We start from the raw sequence: 18,730 nt of genomic DNA, 5'->3' as shown, positions 1-18,730 counted from the left end.
CGCACAAATGTCAAGTTTTTTGTGTCAGTATAGTTTTCAACGGAGATTGTTTCTCTAAATCAGCGTTTCTTAATTTGTTTGATAAATGGAATCCTTTCGAAAGTCCACTTTCTTCGTGGAACCCCTGTGTTTTTCTAAAAAGCATAGTTTTCATGCAACGTTCTAGAAACGTTTTATTTTCAATAAAAGCACTTTTTTGTTAAAAATGAAATTAGACTTTAAACCCTAATTTAAAAATTAACTCGAATTTCTCTGAATACTATCTACAACCTTTTTCAAAGAAAATTTTAAAGTTTTTATTTAAATGACATGAGTAGTTCCTATCTTTACTATGACAGATACATACTTAATATCAGGCTTTCTGGAAAAAAATTGCATTCTCAGATTGGGTTTAGAGCATTATGTATGCGGTGATATTTATTTTTGTTGGCAGATAAGTTGAAAACATAAACCAGAATTTCACTGGATGGTATTATTTTAAATTTCTGGTGCAAGGAAGGATCATTTGCCATTCATTAAAAGAGTCGTTTTATAGAACTGACATAATTGAAGGTCATTCATATTGATAATAAAATGACTTTTTAATCCACTTATAGTGGCATCCAAAAGTGTTCGTCGACCTACGACTTTCAATGAAATAGGCCGCTATCCATTGGTTAGAATTAATTTTTTGGGATAGGTATTTAATTTTAAAATCTATGATTATTTTTTGACAAAACTTCATAAAAATTTTTAATGAAATATCAAAACTTATTATTTTTTTTAAATCAAAAACCAAAAAGTGCCGGAAATTTTATCTCATTTGTACACTTGAAAAAATGTCTATATATTATTGAATAATCTAACTTTTTATTAAAGTTTTATATTGTAGAATATCATTCAACATCCACAACAGCTTTTGAACGTCTGAGAATATTTTTCAATGTTTTTTTTTTCTTTTTTTATGTAATTTCTGAGTAAATGTTCAACCACACTTAGAGTCTTACTGTTTCTAGCTCTCTTTTCGTTTCAAAGCCGTATTTTCGTAATCTAACCTCCAGAAACCTCTAAATATGTTACATTAAGTTCTTAAGGGGATACTTTCTAAAATTTAGGACAATTTTCGAGGCACTAGACGCAAACCTTGAAAACCGTGTGCTTCTTATCGTTATCTTGATATAAAAAAGTTGTTTCCGATACCCTAATTTTTGGCCAAGAGTTAAAAATTGTGTTTTAAAATATTTAAATAAACAGCATGATTCATTATTCAATAAAAAAATTTCAAACTGCTAAGTCTTGATGCTATGTACCCTCACACAGGAACACCTTCACCGTCCTGATTAACTGATCCAAATAAGTTCTTAAGATTAAGTACCTCATTTTTTCTTCTATTAACAATTATACAAAAATTTAACTAAAAATGTTGAATTTATTTTCATCTGCAAGTAAGACGTTATCCCAAAATGTTTTGAGCTTATTTTTCATTAATTTTGGGACGAAAAGCGTAAGCTTTCTGTTTTTCGCACAAACAAGAAAATTTCAGCGGGAAGACTTCTTATTTAATTCAGTTAATCAGAGAACTTGGCGAACAATTTTAGGTGGAAATTAAAAGTACAATTTTCATTAAATTCTGCAGAAACTTTTACAGCACTCAAATATGTATTTTTCATACATTTTTTAACTGTAAATCTCCAATCAGGCTTTATTAACTTTGCCGGTTGAAGCATTTTATCAAGCACTTTACTGTAAAATGGAATAAATTAACTATTACAGACCTTTCAAACCCCTAATTTACCGCTACTGTGAGAAAAAAAAGTTTTTTCGAATGGGGTTTGTTGCTTTTTACGAATACCAGCCATTTTAACGTAATGAGCAAAATATTAAGGAATAAATGAACAAAAAATTAAAATCAAACGACTTTTAAGGGTTTTGCATTTAAGGGTCAACACAATGCAAAAATAATAAAAAATGACATATGATTATTTTAATCATGAATTTATTCCAAAATAGTGTACGAAGACCTTTTGTCGTGTTATTTCTCTGTCTCTTCGTTTTTTGACCATTTAAAAAAGAAGATCCATCAATATTTTGAAAAAACTACTGGGTTTTATTTAGAATGACATAGGAATGATGTGAAAAAGTTTTGGACTTCATATTCCAATTCAGTTTTGCGCTATTTCAGTTTTACTAAAATTTTTCAAAGTGTACAAACACTTTTGGAAGCTACTGTAACTCAAACCAAATTTTTGAGTGACTAATTTGACTGTTTTGTAAAAAAAAAAAATTGCAAGTTTTGTGGAACCCTTGAGTGATCTCCACGAAACCCTGGGGTTCCGCGGAACACAATTTAAGAAACGCTGCTCTAAATATTAGTTAGGGGACCTAAGGCCTGTATAAAAGTTAAATTTTGTATTTTTTAACTTATTTTTATTTTTACTTCAAACTTTCAATATCTTAACTCTGCATTTGATTTTGAACATTTTTGCAATTGGAAGTATACATCTATAATTAACAGTTGCAAAAATAAATGTCTTGCGGGTTAAAATGGAACACCCTGTATACATCTGGGTTCACAGCAAGTGCCCCCACCAAGTCAAGCAAAGGTGAGCCAAGTTGAGTCAAACAAAAGCACAGCCGTACTAACACTAGGAAATGCAGTAACTTAATACCAGGAAACTATTTATGACGAAGTTGTTAAATACGAGCGTTCCCAAGATACTAATTAAAACAACTGACTTGGTTTTGCATGAGATTGCACAACTTTTTTCGGTGGAAACGAGACTTTCATTTTTGCAAATTTTATGTTTATGATAGGATTACAGTTGAAACTCGATTTTACAATCCTCTAATTTACAAATATGCATGATTTTACAAACTATGTGCAAGTTCAGAGAAATCTTCCATTCAAACAATGCAATTTTTCATTCTTTTTTACAAGCTGAAAGAGGCAAAACGTTTTTCTCCAAACTCCAATTAAGAAGCTCTTTCCTAAGAATTCCAGCACCAGGCACAGGAAATCTCAAGGGGAAGAAGATAAAACTTTTATTTAAATTGTAATTTCATCTTCTCCCGTCTTTTATTTCTGGAAATAAATTATTATAGCAGTGCTCAGTGGACCTGGATCTTACAATCTTAATCTCTGGATGTCTGTGAATGGATGCTTTTTTTATTTGGTGCTTTTATATCTGTTATTGTTGACCTATTTTTATCAGCAATGTCTAATCTCTGCATGGTTATAACCCGTATGTCATGTGACTGCAAGTTCACAAACCAGTCACTTTCCATCTGATGAAATGTCCTCATTCCAACTTATGAGAAGCAGGAATCCTTCCCCAAAGGGCTGTTTCAGTCAACATAAAATATATCCGTCACAATGCAACATAAATGTGGGCCATCAGATGGAGAATTGCTGCTTATATCTGACTGTTGACAGCACAATTCTGATGTGCTGGAGCGCTACCTATTTTACCATTGGACTTCAAAATTTAATCATTTGCTTGTTTGGACAAGATCTTTTCGCATACGAATTTTCTCAAAAATTGTACAGCTCCTTCTAGTCGCATTGATTCTTTATAACAGAGTGTATATTATGCTATGTACAAGAAAAGTAAATGCAAAATATTACCTATTTTTTAAAGGTGATAAAGTTTGACTAAGTGGATGGTTAGACTTAGAATTTTCTTCATCAGAACTAAACTCATCAGAGCTTTTAGAGTTAGTTTCAAACTCAGGAATTGTATCTGAAAACAAATATTTAAATTTTAAAATAAAGATCTAACAAAAAAACTCATACAGAAAGAAATAGTTGAAGCACTCATATCTGAGAAATCTATTTTCAATGTTTTAACACAATCAATACTATTAAACCCTGTGTGCGCCTGTCTCTGTGTGTCTGCAACCCTATCTATTGTGGACTGGCAATGTCTACCATGTCAATACTAGTTCGGTTATATGTAAGACTCTAGGGAAAGCGATTCCGCCCTATCTCGCTAAACTAAACCTTAAGGGGCCAGTCATTCAGTTCTGAGGAAGTCCTAAGGACATACAAGGATATCCTAACACACTAAAAAGCATAAAAATCATCAATTATCATACGTGACAAGGCAGCTTTGAGGGCAGAGGGCCCTGTAGTACATATTACTAAATGAATAATAAAACCCACTCTTCCCACTTTTCATTGATTTATCATTATTTAAGTTCTCCAATGATTCCAATTATTTCTTCATTGTATTGGGTATTTTTTGGCTAAATAAGATCATAACAGGAATGATTCTCAAGTTTTAAATTTTATTAGGGGTGCATTAAATCCCGCTTGTTTTTAAGTGTATTACATTAATAGTACTTAATTATTTAAAGGGATAAAAGCATTTTATTAAAAGTATATGCATGCATTTAAGTGGACATTTAGCACAAGTACACAAGTTATTGTATAAAATAGCTACTTACGTTCATGTCTACAATGGCTACTTATAATCAATTTGTGCTTACAATAATATTAGAATGTGTAAACTCAATAAAACAAGTAAAAGAAATTAAACAATGCTCTTTTATTATTTTTCAAACACTTTTTCAAAATTCCATAATTATTCCATTTGCAATTTGCTCATTCAGTGCTATCTACATAACACTAACACAAGTCATCAAGGCTGTTCATCATGAGTTCAAAGATTCAATTACCCCTAAAACATTAACATGAAGTTTTCAGTAACGATAAAAAGTAATGCATTGTATATTCTCCCAACGCCCTTCTCTTGGTCTCTTTCTTCTTCTTGGGTCTCTCTTGGTCCCTCTTCTCTCTCTTTTTTTTTTTTTTTTTGCTTTTTCTTCAGAATAAAAGTATACACGAAAAAAGTATTTTGTGTAAACTTTGGGGGAGCAAAGAAATAAAGCCCCCAAAAAACCTCCTCCAAAGAATTCCCAGCTACAATTCTGCTACTCCATAAATGTATACATTTTCTGCTGATATGTTAGATAGTAAAAAGATGTGGCTGACATTGCAAACTGCAAGTTTTATTTACTACTTTAAAAAATTTCACACTTGCCTGATGGTTGCAAACATTCGATCCATGCGTTGTTATAGCTCACAATATTGATGTGATTAAGTGCTGCAATACTTTTAGCTTCCCGAATCACCTAAAATACAAACAGTATAAATAATCAGTAAGAAATATCCAAATAAAACAATCGCTTCAAATCAAACCTTTCATGTGAAAAATTCTGAATGTGAAATTATAACTAAAATATACCTTTAAGAATCGGGAGTCACTTTTGTATCGGAATACTATTTTCTTAATTGCATAAGTTGCACCATCAAGTTTATGCTTTACCTAAAGAAATTAAGCCAAATTAACAACCTTAAACAAACCAAATTTTAAGCTTCATTCCCTTTTTTTTTTTGCAACTTGAAATTTTACATATTCCAAGTTATAAAATTTAACTGCAATATACATAAAAATAATTCCAACCTTGCACACAACACCAAAGCCTCCTTTTGCAATTGTTTCTAGCTCTTCAAAATCTTGATCATATTTGTTTTTCAGCTGTAGCTGAGGTGAAAATTCTTCTTCTCTAAGAATTGAACTAGAAAAGAATATTACATTAAAATTTAAAGTAGTAGATCAGCACTTTAGTAAAAATGACTGGGGGAAAAAAAAACTAGAGGCTAGAAAAAGGTTGACAGATACTTTTATTATGATTTGGCTGCTTCATAGAATTCGCAAATGAGACTAAAAAATGTGTTTCTATTAATTCATGCTAGTGAACCAGGAGTGTTTGTTCCATTAAATTGAAAGCTAAATAAACACAGATATCAGAAGAAAAAGTAATAATAATAATAAGTGTAAATTAGAAGTTGTTTTGTAAAATATTAGTTTTTTAAGTCTTTTCATAAACATTTTTCAAAATGTTTCAGTAAAACAAAGACTTTGAAATTGTTTTATTTCTTTTGGAAAAAAAATCAAATCAGGATTCATACAATAAAGAGACATTTTGATAATTTCATTTATAAAAAGAAAAACAGACCAAAATACATACTCAAGCGAAGCATTAGTTCCAGAAGAATTTGGGATAACATCTGACTGAACCTAAAAAAAAAGTATGATATTCTTTTAAATGTACAATTCAGCATTAAGAATTTGTATTTAAAAAATACAGTAAAACCTCTCTTAATAGACACCCCTCTCATGCGGACAATTTTCAATTCCCCAATTCCAAGGCAAATAATATTATTTAATTCCTGTTCTACGGACACCCCTCTATTGTGAACAAAAAAATCTGTCTCGTTAGTGTCCGCATTTGAGAGGTTTTACTGTATTTGGTTGTTGGCAGACAAGGAGGGAAAGCTCAATGCTTTAAAATTTTTATCTGTTGCCATTTTTGTTAACTAATAAAATATTTGTCCTTAGCAGGACTTTTTTAAAAGATTTACAATTTTCCTTTTTGATTTTGCTTCCAAGCAAAATTGGTGGCACATGATATTTGCAATGAAAATTAGTGCTTTGAAAAGGAACACAAATGGATTATAATCATTAGTAACATAGATATTTGCAATGAAAATTAGTGCTTTGAAAAGGAGCACAAATGGATTATAATCATTAGTAACATAGAGTAACAGTTAGGTGCCAGGGTATTTAGAAATGATTTTGCATGAATTTGGCATCCTGAGGTCATATTTTTTTTAAATGTTAGTTATAAGTGCCCCAAATATAGCTAAAATGTTGCCCTGAATAATACTCAAAGAATACATTGAAATTGTAAATTAAATTAAAAAAGTTAATTTTATTGTTAAAAACACAATCCACAGATAACAATGTCATTGAAAAAAATAAATAAATAAATAACCTTAATTAACATATTTTTTGAGTGAGGATGTATTCAAAACACTGGTCAGAAAGCAAAAACTATTACATACTTTATTCACTTGTAATTTCAAAATAGATACTAGCAGCAGGAGTAATAGGTAGGTTATGTTTGTGAACAAACATAAAAGTACAGTAGTACTTCATTTTTTCTGGGCTCCATTTATCTGGATCTCTGGTTAACTCGTATCAAATTTGTATGTTTTATAAAAATTGAAATTTACTATAACATCTTGATAAAGATTTAGAAATGCAATACTACATACTTGATCTTATAAATAATACCACAAGAAAAATACACAAACACAAGACAACAACAAACGAAATTTTACAGAAGTACTTACTTGCTTAACAAAATGAAAAAAATGTTCGGCTGCCTTTCTTCGTAAAGGCATTAAATTATCCAAAACTAAAGATCGGTTCAAGAACTGCAAAAACAAGAAACGGAAATCAAGCTTGAGACAATAAACGTACTTAACTATTAAATTAGCGCGTCATATGTTTTTCTGCTATAATTCCTTTAAAAACGATGGTTCATTATTCATCTTCTTTATTTATGCATGGGCACATATATTGTCTAAGAAACTTAAAAAATTAGATATAAGCTGAAATTCTGTGCAAATCCTACCAAAAATTGTCTTGTTCAATTCTTAAAAAATCTTGTTTAGGTACAAATCAATGAGTGCTACAAAATTGAGTTTTGAGCCAGAAATAGTACATGGGGACACTATAGACAATATTTGCAAAAAATGAAAAGCAGGACTCAAATCAAAAACCAGAAATAACTAAAATGCACATCCAGCAAAATGTTTTAAAACTAATTGATTGAAATTTGTAACAATATTTTACAGATGCAGTACAGCATTAAATGCAAGATGTAGAGATAGTAAATAGCTAAGAAATAGATTTAAAAATATCTTAAGACAAGATTGTTTGTAGCCTATTCCACTTTTACAAATACAAATGTGACGACCAGCAACAGGCTCTGGGCCCAGCTAGGCTGGTCCTAGTCAATTAATTAGTCCCCAATGAAGATCAATGGCCCTCTTAAAGCTATCCACACCCTTGCTCATTACCGCCTCTTCCGGTAAGCTATTCCAAGTGCCCACGACCCTGCTAAAGTAGCAGTTTTTCCTAATTTCCAAGTTAGCCTGAGATTTAAATAGCTTAAAACAATGACTCTTTGTCCTGCTTTCCCCAAAAAAATTTAATCCATTTACATCTTTCATTTTGATAAATTTAAATAACTGAATCATGTGTCCTCTCCTTTGCTCCAGGCTATACCTGTTAAGTCTATTAAGTCTGGTATCATAATCTAAATCTGAGAGTCCCCCTAATTTAGTTACTCTTCTTTGAACCCTTTCCAATACAAAAATATCTTTCTTCAAATAAGGCGACCAAAACTGAACAGCGTACTCCAAATGAGGTCTTACTAAACTCCTATATAAAGGCAAAAGAACCTTCTTAGATTTGTTTAAAATAGATCTATTGATAAACCCAAGCATATTGTTGGCTTTGTTGGAGTAGTATGATTTCCATAACTTTGGTTCAACTACTTTTCCAGAACTAGCTCGATAAAAGTATAAAATATTGAAAATGTGATACTAATATGATACTAATATTTACCTTTGATTCAGAAAGAAGATCCACAACTCCTATAATAATAATAATAATAATTTAAAAAAAAGTTTAAAGTAATTGAATAAATATCAACAGTATCATTTGAAATAGAATTATTTTGTATTCATGAGTCTGTGTTTTATCATCACATTTTGTTTCTTCTTTCAACTAATACTTATGCACAGAAAAATAATGAATGCTAAGATGTATACAGATAAATCTGTAAAATCATTGCATTGCTATTAAATATCTCAAATTCATACAATAATGTGTTAACTGCAACCATATTTCAGCTGACAAGGGAGGTTCAGAAATAGAAAGTCAGGCAGGACCCAGTTTCCTGAAACTGAGGTCCCAAAACTGAAGTTTTTGGCTATGTTTGGCTACATTGGAAAGGAATAATAAATGCAAACTACAGACTTGGGGGGAGGGGGGGGGGGCGCTAGATCTGCTTTTGCAACATTAGTAATTTTTTAATATGCTACCCATAAGATCCTGTAAAAACATAAATAAACTAAAATACTACCAATATTTTTTTCTTTTCAATTTAAAAAAAGAAAAGGAAATATATGCATACCAAAAGTTATATTTTAATCCGAATGTATTATTTTTAAAGAAATAAAAAGTGTTCATCAAACACAAATTTTTTATAAGTACATTCTAAAGGAATAAACTTTAGAGTACAGTCATCCCTCGCTACTTCGCGCTTCACTACTTTGCGATTTTTTCGGTTTTTTTTTTTGCAAATTCAGTAACTAACCTTTTGCATGCGCTCGTGTAAACTTTTTCCTACAAAAGAATAACAATGCATGTCTTTTAAAGTAAGCTGAGCTCTTCTGAGGCCTGTAGTTGTACTAGTTGAGGGAGTGGAGGTATAAAATCACCGAAGAAAGTGAAGGGAATCGCTGTCTCATTTTAACCATTAAACACTAACTCGAAAATATAAATCACTGTATTATTACTAGGGGATGTAAATACATCTACAGATGGTGTTTAACAATGTACTAGCTTTGTCAGTTGTATACGGTATACACTTAATACCTTTAATGAGGATAAATGTAGAGAAGAAGAACGGGGGCTCATACGATCACTAACTAGCAATTAATTCATCATAGAACTAGTTGATCTATTTTCATAGATTAGTAGATAGATTGTAAGAACTTCATGTGTGTGTAGTTTATTTCTCAAAAATTAACAATGTGATATATATTTCATCTAATTTTGTGCAATATATTAAGTAATACAAATGTAATGGTGGCAAAGGATGCTGTTTCATGTCTAGGGAGCTATAACTATGTTAGAAACCAATTTAAGTTGTCGTAAAGCAAGTTTCATGCGCTCTAATTAGGAAAATATTCAGTTTATAAATACAGAATTCTACTTCGCCGAAATTCAGTTATCTCTGTAAAGTCTGGAACTAATTAACCGTGATAAACTAGGGTTAACTGTAGTGATATTTCCCAATAATGTTAAGACATGAAGTTTTAATTTTTTCTTTTTTAATAAAGAAAGCTCTATCCTTCTTGCAGAGCAACCCTGGTTAGATGAATCATAAAGCTGTTTTCATGAAGAAAATTTAAATCAAGAGTCTAGCTAGATCTCATATTGGCTTGTATTTGTGAAACAGATTACAGACAAGTTAAAATTCAATTAAATGCTGAGGAATTTTGATAAACTCATTTCAATGAGCTGAAATCTTCAATGACTGAAGTAATAACTTGTGAGTATCTTAAATTGAATGTAAATGGAGAACCAATACTATTCATTTCAAATTGTTAAATTTTGCAGTCTGTTTATTTAAATAAATCTTTTTTTTTTCTCATTATGAATGCCAAATTTGCTAAATTCAACCAATTTAAGCCAAGTCTTGTTTTTGCTTTGAAAAAAAAACCTTAAAAATTATTTACAATTGTTAACTATTTTTTGAGCACCAGTTTCTTGAAGTGTTTTAAAATCTATTTTCTGAAACAAGTGAAGTAGTATCGTCTTTTTCAGCTATTTTGCTCACTATTCTCAATTTACTTTATTGCAGCTCACTGCTTCCTCTTTCTGTTGGGCAAAACAGAAGAGCCCAATAAAACATCACCAGATCAAAAAACAAAATACTTTAATAACAGATACAGACAAGTTACACAGACATTAAACAATAACATGTTTACAGCTCTGCATATACCTACCATGAGATCTGATCAAACCCATGCACATCATCACAATCAGGGAAACTGACTCCGGTTGAGTAAATATTGTAATATTTATTCAGAAAAAAAAGGAAACATGGTATGGGACTCTAATTTCGGAACGGCAAAATCCAGAACATTTTCCTTTATGAAAAAAATATTTTTTTTTTTCAAAATTTTATTATTTTTATGATACTTTAAATGTGAAAAATTGTTAACTTTGAGCTATTACTTGCTAAAAACAAAGTACTTTTGGCTTATCTTTATGTTTTCTTAATATCACCTGCTATATGATAAGCGTTTCGCTGCAATTGTGAAACAATCTTTTAGCATCTACTTTTGGCTAATGATAATTCATTTTATTTTCTCATAAGTATACTATACAAAGCATGTAGAACGATAATAAAAAGCTATTATAAGTAAAAACATAAATCATCTATTACATTGATCAGCACATTGCACAACATCTGCGAATACAAATTACCTATGACTTATTTTAAGTGTACTAAAGTATACTTTCATTCAGATTGATCCAGAAATAAAAGATATTTGCATTACTGAACATTACTGAAACCTGGGAAAAAAGGTCAAAGACCGCACAATACGAAACAGTTTGCTAATTTTTTAGTCAAGAATTAAAATCCACAAAGTTCCTAAATAGGGAAAGGTTGTGGTACCAAGCATTTCAGATTTGGGGTTCCATATCGTTAAATGGAAAAATATATTTTTAAAAATAAAACTGTTCATAATATTTATCCATTATTATAGCATGTAAATTTGTAGGGGAAGATCATTATATTTGGACCAAATTCATACTTTTAAATAAAATAGATCTCCTTTCCTTGTCAGGTTCTACAACGCTGCAAACTTGCTCAAGTAACACTTGTAAAAAAAAAGTATGATAGTGACTTGCATGAGTTGTTTCAATTCCAGCAACATCTTCAACTAAAAAAGATTAGAGAAAACACAATTAATCCACCAGTGAGCACTTCTAAGGAGAAAAAAAGTGAAACACTTCAAAAATCGCAATCACTAAAATGAAATCTTTGTCACACATAAGAATGAAAATTACACCACATTTCATTTTACTGATTTGAACTCGCTACCAAGACTGTTCATGAGCAATTATAAGAGAAAACCCAAGAGAACTTTTGGCAGTTAAAAAATGTTTGAATAATCTTTTTTTAAAACTTCAATCATAAATATTAATTTTATGAATCACAAAAATATTGCTCGCTTTAAGCGGTTTTGCTCCTTAAAAGTGAGTTATATTCCCATAGACTTATGTAACATTCTTCCAACCAAATATTTCTGATATCCTCACTAAATCCGGGTTCTCGTTTAATCGGGGCTCGTGATAAGCAAATTCGAATGTAAATAATTAATTCTGAAGCAATGAAAGGAAGAAGTATTCAAACATATACTCCTAAAAATAATTAATTGAAAAGATTACTACAATTGTTTATAATCAACATTTTATTCATAAAGTATTTGAACACAATATATAGATTGTTTAGTGGGGGGTGAGTCATGACCCCTATGACCTTCACTTGTATTCGCCCCTGAACCAAGTGGCATTATTAATAACAACAACAACATATCCGACACACATACACCATAAATATCAAATATTTATATAAATTTTGTAATTCCCTTTTAGTCATAGATATCAAAGCAAAAGATGAATAAATAAAAGCATTAGAAACCTGTCATTTGTCCATCAAATCTTGTCAATGTTTTCATTAGTGATTCTTTATCTCTTGACAAAACCTCTTTAAGAGACTGGTTGTCCATCACCTAAATAGGAGCAAGAAGAGAAAAAAAAATATATATATATATATACAAAATTAAATAGTAAAAGTTTGTCAAATTCAGACACAAAATGATTTAAATACAGTTTGGGGGAAAAAAAAATCATTCAATGCAAAATACTTTTTCAAACAAGATAAAATATTTAATCATGCAATTTAATACTATTTAATCATTAATACTTTAGAGATTAATATATATGTCATATGATACAGTTACATAGTTCAAGAATTGAAATATAGTTTATTGTCTCCAGTAAATTTCATGATACAAGTACAAAAAAAACAAGTTTTACTCTGGGCCTGATTAATGCACAGTTCCGCAGGTCCACTGGCATGGGTAACAAAAATAGGGTATTTTTCTTTATTTCTTCCCTTTTTGGGAAGTGACTATTTTGAAAATGTATGGATATTCTTGTAAAAGGGGCATCAAATTTTATCAGGACCTGAGCATCACATTCCCTTGATTGGGCCCTGGCTAGATTACAGCACAGCAGTTTCACTTATTAGATATCATTTGTCTGGAATATCCATAACCGAGTTGGAGGCCGCAGACCCCTCTTAAAAGTTGAGATCATTTTCCCACTGGTAAAAATATGATTTTTTTACATGCAGTTGTGCCAGCTTGATGGAATAGATGCCAATTTGCCATGAAAAATTAGTGACATATACCAATCACCAGGATCAAAATGACAAATTAGAGCAGCTAGGTACATTGGAAATGTGTTATACATTTAAGCGAGATTCTTTAAACAGATTTTCTATTAAGTGGGCTCAACTGTACCAATCAACACTGAAATTACCAATCCAGAGAGAAATCGACTTCTCCTGATCTTTTCAATGAAAGGTTTGAATAAGCGTGAAATTTAGGTTCAATTTGATTTTTAAAAGAAATATTAGATTCTCTTAACTTTCAAAAGTTGACGGGGGAAATTAAAGGTAAGTAAACACACTACTAATGATTCATTTGGAAAAAGCTCAAAACACCAAAAGTTATCCAAGTTATTCTAATTATTCAACTGTTAATTTTGAATAGATGTGATTATTGAAAATTGTTTATGAATTTCTTTGAAAGAAATTGGCTTTTTTTTTCCTGTAAATTGTGAGATTTTAAACAGAAAGTTGCAATTTCAGAGTTACATACATTTACATGTATAACATGCATTTGCATGTATATAAAACATGCAAATAAATGTACTCATTAAATGAAAAAATATTAAATTTTTACTCAAACATTTCTATAAATTAATAAAATACCAAATTTAGTGTTTTCATGTGTGATACAGAAAAAAAAAAGCCTTTTTAATTTTCTGAATGCTTTCTATTATACCAGAAATATTAAAACTTTCAATTTTTGAGTGGAAATAAACCCCTTCGGAGAAAAAAGCCCCCCCCCCCCACATTTCTGGGGGTTTTCCATGAACATTTCCATTTCTACACACTACACTTAATAGTTTTTGCAGACATTACATAGTTCATACTGTTACAAAGATACATTAATCAAAATGCAAACACTTAAGTGAAATTTTACAGCTGAGCTACTCTACTTTAACTTAAAAATTTCCCTTCAAAGTATGCAAGGCTTATTCACAGGGCCACCGCTATCAGCAATGGGGCCTGGTACCAATTTTAATTCTGGGCCCCACATGACCTCCCCCCCCCCCCCCCATTGTATATATTTGTACCGTTGCTTCATTTAATCTCACTCACACACTTCAAAATGAAGTTTAAAATTGCATTCACATGTGATGTTGCATTGTCTATTTGCTTCTGAATTTTTAAGTTTTAATGCAGACTTAAAAACTTTAATTTGAAGTTTTTATAAAAATATATTTTTAAATACAGTAGTAAAAATTGGACAATTTGTCATCAGTGGCATAGCAGGATTTTATTTTGGAGGGTGTCCAATCAGTGGCATAACCAGGACGCTATTTTTTTGGGGGAGTGGGGTAAGTAAATTTGACAAATTTGTTATGGAGATCTTAAAAATAAGCAAAATAGATTTTAGAGATGAAAATTTTATTTAACTCTTATTAATGACAAGTAATAATTTAAAACAAGCAGCAAAATTTAATGCAAAATAGATTCTCCACTTTCCCAGAAAGCCCATGCATGGACAAAATTCCAAGAAATTTGGAGGGAACCAGACAGAAAAGTGTTTTTTTTTTTTTTTAGATTCTAAACAGGTATATTCTCAGAATTTGCATCCACTTCAATGATATAAGAGAAACCAATATTTTGGAGACTGCAGAGAGGAATATTTTCGAATTCTCACACACTAGGGAAAAATTGAGAATCATTGCAATAAATCTCTACCCCTTACAGCGCCCCCTCATTTCGTTCCCCCTTCCCCCGCCCATTTTACTCCATCAGTTTCCTGTTCAAAATATTTTTTTGTATGTTATGTATTGTACAAGAGAAATATATATGCATATTTTTTCTTGTTCCATTTTTTTTTTTCACATGAGTAAAATGCTAGTTTTCAAAACAATGCATTTTTTTCTTCAATCATATATTTACACTTAGTCATTTCCAAAGGGGTCTGGACCCCCTAAGAACCTTTGTGGCTACGCCACTGTTTGTCATGTCTGAGATAAGTGAGGTAACATGATATAGTATGAATTTTGAGTAATGCGAAATAGGAAGACCAAGGAAAAAAGTTCGAAGTTTGAAATAAAAAGTTCTGTATGTAAAAATTAAAGCAGAACAGTGGTACCGGCGTGTCTAATATAAGTCGAAATACTATTGAATTAAGTGTTGAAATTATTACCACACATACATATTACACTTGACTTTGATAATCAACCACCAGGAAGAATTTTTGAGTTTAGTTTAGGGTGAACATAACTTAATAATCAAGAACAACAAAAACATCATAATTTCTCTGAACATCAGTTTTTAAAATTTATATTTAAATTAATTTCCATACGTTTCCATTGCTTTAACACCCAATGAATACAGGTATACCTGTCTCGTTTACAATATGGAAATTTAGTTCTTTTTTTGTCTAACATTCATTAGCATATTTTCACTCTACGTAATTTCTTCGTCGCAAACTTGTGCATGACCAAATTAAAATCTGCTCGTGATGCAAGTTAATGCTCAATGCTAAGAATAGCTAGAGAATTTAGTCTGTTTTGCCTAGTTCCGTAGCTGGTCCACGTTTTAATTTGATTTTCTACTTTACTAATTGCCCTTTTGGCTTGGGCGACTGACAATCAAGAGGGGAGAGCCTAGAATATGTGAAGGGACAACAATTAGGAGTACAAACGTTAGTAAATATCATTTGAAGTCTCCTGTTGTATATCTTATTCAAAAGTGCTAAGGGGGAAAGTACAGTTATTTCACTAAACATTGAGCATTGACGACTGAATTTTTCTAAAGTGAATAATTTCATATCCAAGTAGATTAGTTAAGTCTGTTGCATACTTTGTTGACAGACAGTCAGACATATTTTGCACTTCTTCCTCATCTAAGGACATATATCTGAGTATTGACTTGAACAGGGAACAAATTCCCTTCATTTCTTCAAAACGTCCGTTGACATCACTAATAATAAAGTCCAAAATAGAGATGTGTTGTTCATGAACGAACGGGTCAAAAAGAATGAATCCTTAAAATGAACAGATCCTTTCATTCACCTAAAATATGAATGACCGTTCTTTTCAACGGTGAACAGCTTGGAACATTGCATTAATGCACTTGTGATAAAATAGCATTGTTTTTTTTTGAATTATATTCATCAACATTCAACATTCTACAATTATTAACTCTTAATCAATCACAAATTTCCTGTCACTTACTAACAAAATGTTTGGATTGTAAATTACACTTCCTGTCCACGCACCTGCTAAGATCTTTCTGATGCTTTTTGTCGCCAAAATTATTTCTAAAAATACCTTTTATTATTTTTCTGGCAATCCTTTATAATATCCCTCCTATCAACTATCATATATATTGATTTGGCTTTATTTTTAACTTGGCGACTTACTGTCTTATTTTCCCCCCATTAAAAAGAGTGTTGAGTTTTTTTTTTCTGTTCTCATTGGTACTTTGGAATAATTTTGAAGCTCCCCAATATTTAGGTGAGTTTATTATTTTATTTCTTGAGAATTGCAGGCCAACCATCTCTTAACTTTTGAAGGTCTTTATGGATATCATTTAGTTCCACATCCAGTGAAATTCCACGTATTTGAATAATTACCTTACGTTTGTCGATACATAACTAAAAGGCTGACATAAACATGCTCTCAAAAGAATTGAAATATTTTTTTATACTTGTGGTTCACTGTATGCCTTCTCGGTTAATTTTAAAGCAAGTTCTTCACACAAGTGATCAAGTGCTTTCAATAGTCCTCGACAATGAAAGGAAATGGGTCAAATTATTGGAAAAACAGTTTCATGACCTTACGGGCTCCGGTATTATAGGTCTGGGATCCCCATCCAAATGGCGGCCCTGCTTATTCATTTATTTTAGATAGAAAACGGTACATCATGAACTTCTTTAGGAAGGAAAGATATACTGTTAATGAAGGGCGAAGTAAGCTGGGATCTTTGCACTGGTTGGTACTTGCAATTTCTAGCGGGCGTCAAATTCCCCCTATTTCTATTCTTTTCATAACTCTATATAACAACTTAGAAGATGGGTAAGGACGGCAGTTTCAAAATTTGCTTTGGCTTGAAAACAATGAAGATCCAGCACTGGAAGCGGCAACATGTAAGCAGACCGTTTCCCTCCCCCCTCTCTATCTGACTGAAACAGAATTATTTCAAAATTTATGAAAAGGTGATAAAAAATATAAAAGGAAAACTGCTCTTGGTAGCTAATTGAGTAACCTCCTAAAATGAGGATTGAATTGAAAGTGGAGTAATTGAAGCATTGGAGAAAACATGGAGTAAAACAATGCTTCAATTAACGAACCTTTGTGCTGAAGATTCAAAAATCAGTAATCCAACATCATAAAGCACAAAAATTGCAGACACGTGTTTCGGTGTTACAAGGAACACCTTTTTCAATGCATAGAGGTTTGAGCTTCTGGATGAAAAGTCATCCGAGAAAAGCTTTATGACGTTGGATTACTGATTTTTTGAATGCTTCAATTACTTTAAAATCGACATGATTACAATCAATTTATAAATGAGTTTCTTATAGAAAAAATTATAGACAGCCAACAATTTAAGACTTTCCAAAACTATTCTTTTATACTTCAAAGGAAATATACAGAGTACGCATAAGGATCCCCTTCCTCCCCTTTTTTTCGTTGTATTTTGCAACTCAACTTGGAAAATTTATCGATATTCGTGATTTGCTTATTGTTATCAAAATCCCATCAAGCAAAGACTATGGTAATTCACGAGATAAGCCTAAAGAAATAAAATTTCTTAAAAGTTATATGAACGCTCGTGAATACTTTTAACTTTTAAAAACATTTGTTCAGGACAGTAGCTGCCTTAAAAGAATTTAGACTTTGCAATTGTAGGTAAGAACAAAAACTTTTCCCCCTCAATATAAATACAGCATTTCAAACAACAAACAAATAAAAATTTTAAGTAGAAATCAAAATATTTTATAAAAATTTAATGCGTTAAGTGACCAAAAATCACTAATACAGCTTAAGTAACGAAAACTAACACACTAATATAAAAGTTAATTAGGAGAATTACTAATTCAACGTGAGTTGGTTCTATTGCTCTTCTAAGTACCAAAAAATGTGTTAGAATCCAGTAATACACGTGCAGTTAGGGTCTATTTTCATCCTTTTAATTTGAACGAAGATATCCCATGCTCTGGTTCCGGTTCGGATCTCGATGCCCCTCCTCCGATTTCCGTTCCGATATAAACAATGAGTTGAGCTGTATCTTCTGGTAGCAACTGCAGGTGCGTTCGAATGATCGTAACTTTATTGTTCTTCTTTCAGAATTCTGTTCAAGATTTCATTTTTTGGAAGCTAATTACATCCAAAGATATTGCTTTTTTATTTAAAAGTGATTGTTAATATTTTCCCATGCCGCACGTCTTTCGAAAGCTTGCGATGTGGTTTGAGAGCTCAGTCTTCTTTCCAGGTTTTGCTTTAGGAAGTGTCTGCTACTCCTCGATTTTTCTAGCAACCTTTGTAGTAACTTGGCGTGGTTTCAGACGTCCTCGATATTTGGCGATCACTCCTGCGTTGTTTATTCCAGCGAGAAACAACTGCGCCTCGTGCTTTTTCGGCATACTTTCATATATGGATAGTATTTTAATGATCTAATTATTGTAATTATAGAGGAATGACTATTGAAGTAGGGGCGA

General features: G+C 31.4%; 1 protein-coding gene across 1 annotated transcript in view; it reads right to left on the bottom strand.

The window, feature by feature from the left end:
* The window catches only part of LOC129233882 (uncharacterized), a 40,655-nt gene extending 22,405 nt beyond the window's left edge, over positions 1-18,250 (bottom strand). Inside the window, exons 1-10 of the mRNA XM_054867811.1 lie at positions 18,106-18,250; positions 12,340-12,430; positions 11,450-11,578; positions 8,463-8,491; positions 7,181-7,264; positions 6,013-6,062; positions 5,445-5,559; positions 5,226-5,306; positions 5,022-5,112; positions 3,605-3,719 (exon numbers count right to left, since the gene is read on the bottom strand). Of these exons, the coding sequence (XP_054723786.1) occupies positions 3,605-3,719; positions 5,022-5,112; positions 5,226-5,306; positions 5,445-5,559; positions 6,013-6,062; positions 7,181-7,264; positions 8,463-8,491; positions 11,450-11,578; positions 12,340-12,427 (782 nt within the window). The 5' untranslated portion in view covers positions 12,428-12,430; positions 18,106-18,250. The remainder of the gene's footprint in view (positions 1-3,604; positions 3,720-5,021; positions 5,113-5,225; positions 5,307-5,444; positions 5,560-6,012; positions 6,063-7,180; positions 7,265-8,462; positions 8,492-11,449; positions 11,579-12,339; positions 12,431-18,105) is intronic.
* Positions 18,251-18,730: the final 480 nt, after the last annotated feature.

Source organism: Uloborus diversus, unplaced genomic scaffold (assembly GCF_026930045.1).
Source record: "Uloborus diversus isolate 005 unplaced genomic scaffold, Udiv.v.3.1 scaffold_769, whole genome shotgun sequence".
Classification (NCBI taxonomy): domain Eukaryota; kingdom Metazoa; phylum Arthropoda; class Arachnida; order Araneae; family Uloboridae; genus Uloborus; species Uloborus diversus.
The sequence above is the reverse complement of the archived record's forward strand: the minus strand, read 5'-3'. Positions and strand labels throughout refer to the sequence as shown.